General features: G+C 40.8%; 1 protein-coding gene across 1 annotated transcript; it reads right to left on the bottom strand.

Annotated features, from left to right (window-relative positions):
* Positions 1-370: 370 nt before the first annotated feature.
* On the bottom strand, positions 371-3,194 carry nkx2-3 (NK2 homeobox 3). Its single transcript, XM_005801618.3, has 2 exons — positions 2,478-3,194; positions 371-1,688 (listed from the first exon to the last, which is right to left on the bottom strand). The coding sequence occupies exons 1-2, from the start codon at positions 2,875-2,877 to the stop codon at positions 1,039-1,041; spliced, it is 1,050 nt and encodes a 349-aa protein (XP_005801675.2). The 5' UTR covers positions 2,878-3,194; the 3' UTR covers positions 371-1,038.
* Between the last annotated feature and the right edge of the window lie 956 nt (positions 3,195-4,150).

Below are 4,150 nucleotides of genomic sequence, written 5' to 3'. Positions count from 1 at the left end.
GCATCAAGCTTAAATTTGCTGAAAATTTGATTTATTAAATTATTATTATTATTATTATTATTATTATTATTATTATTATTATTATTATTATTATTATTATTATTATTATTATTATTATTATTATTATTGTTGTTGTTGTTGTAGCAGCAATAGTAGTATTTTTATATATTTTTTTCCAACAGTATGATGAGCTCTGATGGTTTACAAGCTGTGTGTGTTCCGATGATATCGGCTGTCTGGTTAATGTCCATCTCTGAATCCTGACCGGACGTAAGCTCCCTTTTAAATTTTCTCTGTTTCTGGTTCTTGTCTCAGACTTTCTCACAGGGGGATTTTTTTTTTTTTTTTTAGTTTTGCTTGAGAAATGGTTTGAAACTTAGAAAAATGTTGGAATAAAACTCACCGGATAACATTTTAGAGGGGCAATCTGAACAGAAAGCGTGCCATTAGGCACAGAAAGAGACAAACACTAAGTCAAGTTGTGCTTTTTGTCTGGTTTTCTTTCTTCACTCCGTCGATTATTCTCATATTAATGCTTAGTCACTGCACCGCTCAGATCCTGTTAATCGCCAGTTTTATTGCATTTATAGACTTTCAGTATCATCCATAAAAAGAAAAACAAAAACAGTATTAAACACAAGTAAAGCTGTACACGAGTAGTAAAAAATCTCAACATAATACTGTACGCACGAAGCGCTTGCAATGACTTGTGGTTTTGTTATGGCTCCATTGAAGCAGGCCCCTTCCTCTTCATCCAACATTTAATTGTCCAAACTCCAGATTTAATTGTTTAAAAGCTAATTGCAATTCAGAAATGCACATATCAGTTTCTGTTATTTTAGGATTACTTTACATCCATAGTCTAACACTTGCAAATAGTCCAAGTAGATCTAAAGAAATGAATCTTCAATATTGTAATTTTTCATCCCAGTCTGTGGTTTATGGTTACTTCATTCGCTACACCTACTTAAAGCCAACATATAGTTTGCATGATCGTAATCTTGAGTCCATTCATTAATCCGTTGAAGCCTGTCCCAGCTACCATGCCCGGATGCCCTGCAGGGTTCCCTGGCAGGGTTGGATCACCGGTCCTTGAGGAGCCTGGCTTTGCGTCTGCGCGCCCAGATTTCCCAAATTCATGTTCATGAACGCATTCGGAGCGCTGTTGCTCGGTGGAAGAGCGGGCAAACTAGCATAAGTACAAGAGTATGTGTTATTGTACACAGAGTTGTTGTAGCTGTAGGCCGGGTAGTTGTAGCTGTAAGGATTCGGAGCTGCTACTGTGTAAGGACTGTTATAGTTCTGCGATCCGGCCAGACAAGGCCTCCCGTCCCGGACCAGGACCGGCACCGCCACCCTCCGCGGCGGTGGTGGATGGTGATGATGATGGTGGTGATGGTGGTGCCCCGCGATCTCAAGCGTCTTGTCTTGTCGCTGCCTCTTACATTTGTACCTCCTGTTCTGGAACCAGATCTTGACCTGGGTGGAGGTGAGCTTCAGGGAGCTGGCCAGGTGCTCCCTCTCTGGGGCGGACAGGTAGCGCTGCTGCTTGAAGCGCCGCTCCAGCTCGAACACCTGGGCCTGGGAGAAAAGGACGCGGGGCTTCCTCCTGGTCCTCTGCTGCTTGGTGACGGGCTTCTCTGACTCTGTGTCCTCTCCACACTCGCCTCTCAGAGCACCACAGCTTTCTGTTAAGAAAATAAATAAATAAATTTTTGGTAAAGTGATTGTATGTAAACAAAGTGCATTAAACTGAATTAAATTTGTGTAAGTGATTGTATTATATTGGAAAGATCTGCCTACATTTTTTTTATATGAATTGATCTATTTATTCTGCAAAATATCATAATTTGCGCTAAATAACTTAACTAAAATAACCAGGTAATCACATAGATTCATTACCTAAATTTCCTAAATTAGTGTTTAAATAAAGCATCACTGAGATTTCATTTCATTTATTTATTAATTGTTTGTGTTTCTAAAAATCAAATAGGTATTAAAATAGAAAATGAAAAGTAAACATTAAAATGTCAAATTTACTTGTGGAAAAAGTCAAACATAAAATTCAAGCCCTTCGCAAACTCAAAACATGTTTAGTCAGGTAAATGCGCGTATTTTTTAATTGTTGCCAGAGGTTACGGTTAGATCTAGGCTATACGTAAACTCAAATGATTATAAAAGCTATCATTCATTATTTGTTATTATGCACAAATTCCATCAAAAATCCCGACCTTTGCACCGTTTATGTATACATAAACGGTTCAAATGTAAAAGTTGATGACTACATTTTACAACAAAATCGGAGAAGATTCTCACACTTCTCGGAGTATTTGCAGCCCATATTATGTTAGCTTGTGCGCTTTGCAAGTTTGCAAATGTCATCTTATGCCCTATTTACGTATTTACTGTCACTGTAATACAGCTCACATTGCCAAGTAGCTCATGCAATTATGATAACCGTTCAGTTTTCCACTCACTGCCGCCGTGCTCCTCCTGTTCGCTCTGCAGGTGCGGGTCTGCGGAATGAATTTGTGCCGGGTCTCCGAACACATCCGCGGCCAATCCGGACTCCGTCAGTCGGTCCTGAACGCTCAGCGCGCTAAGGTACGACATCCTCTCCTCGCTCTCCGACAGGCAGGAGCTGATGGGGCTGGGGCTGTCCCTGCCCGCCAGCATGCAGGAGGGCGGCGAGTGAGAGCCGAACGGCTTGTTTGGGAAGGATCCCGACTGTGCCAGCGCGCCGGAGAGGCCGAAGCAGGAGATCAGCTGAAGCTGTTGCTGCTGAGACTGTTGCTGCAGCTCCAGCTTTAGAATGTCCTTCACGGAAAAGGGCGTGGTGGACGCAGCTACAGCTGGACTGGGAATCATGATTATCATATAGGTAATTTTAAAAAGCGCCACAAAGCCCAGGCAGAGATCCGATTTATATCAGGCTTGCGAATAAAGAAGGTTAATAGCCCGTGCGTAAAGCTGGAAAATGGTCGCGCTCTGCTGCCTTTCCACGCAGATCAGGGAGGGCTGGGTGTCTTTCAGCTGTGACATGCCTCTCCACGGGCTGTGCGCCTGTGGCTGGAGGGCTCACACAGAAAAAGAGTGAGGTCGGTCCTGTTTGGCTGGCTAACATTCAGTTATCTAAGAGCTGGGTCGGCCAAGATGCTGTCCTCTCTCTTTCAGTGACGTTCCGCAGCGGGGGGAGGGACTCTAGGACCTTCTGTACATGTTTCCCTGCGTCAGTGAGTGATTCCTAATTTATGACATTTTATTGACACCAACGACTCTTCTCGGGCAGCTATAGGTGTGAAAGGTAAGCACGTTTTACGCATCTTGTTTTCTCACACCAGTAAGCATTTACCTAATTACTTATTTTAATTTGGCAAATAATTCACTACATTCACAAAGAAAAATGTTTTTTTTTTTTTTTTTTTTTTTTTTTTTTACTTAACACCCTCTTTTTCATAGCTACTTGGGCTGTAATGCATTTTGATCAAAGTGTTTTTGCTGTTTGGCCCAACAATCACCGCATCTCTTCCCATCGTCACCTTGGTGGTTTTAAGATAAGCAATACCTTCATTTCCTGCCACAGAAAATCATGACTGAGATAATCTATCTGCGGTAAACCAGATGCAAACCAGGAGGACGTTTAGGATCCTAATTCACTTACTTATATGAGACTCCGCATGTTGCAGGTTTAGTTTCTGTAAAATTTTGGCCACCTGATGTTTTCCTTTTATTTGCGCACTAAAAGATAAAATGCGTAATACATTTTACATAAAAAGTAAAAATAGAAAAAAAAAAACTTATCTAAGATGTATTTTTTAATGAGCTGTGAAAAATAGACAATAATTATCTCAGTCGGAGAAAACGTTTATTTAGGCAGAGGAAAATTTACTCCACTGTGGTTTTACTTGCTGCAGAAAAATTCTATTGCTTCTTTTTCCGATTCAACTTGTCTGAATTTAAGTAAGATCTTTGAGTTTTAAATGATAATCTTGGAATTTGCCAGCTCTATGACACATTGCTTGAATTGTAACTGTTTCGGTGAGATCTTCAAAACAGATTGAAGAGCCATGGTCACGCTTCTGTTGTTTATGCAGTATGTTGTATTGAAATGTCTGATTAAAACCGATGTAAAATAAAGAGCGAGAAAGAA

The sequence above is a fragment of the Xiphophorus maculatus genome, chromosome 22, assembly GCF_002775205.1.
Source record: "Xiphophorus maculatus strain JP 163 A chromosome 22, X_maculatus-5.0-male, whole genome shotgun sequence".
NCBI lineage: Eukaryota > Metazoa > Chordata > Actinopteri > Cyprinodontiformes > Poeciliidae > Xiphophorus > Xiphophorus maculatus.
This window is presented reverse-complemented; position numbering and strand designations above follow the sequence as displayed.

What these genes read in the sequence shown, in the direction of transcription:
- nkx2-3 (XM_005801618.3), bottom strand. Translation starts at nt 2,877, where the DNA reads ATGATAATCATGATTCCCAGTCCAGCTGTAGCTGCGTCCACCACGCCC. An exon ending in ACAGGAGGAGCACGGCGGCA is followed by an intron (nt 1,689 to 2,477) that starts GTGAGTGGAAAA and finishes TTTTCTTAACAG; the next exon opens with AAAGCTGTGGTGCTCTGAGA.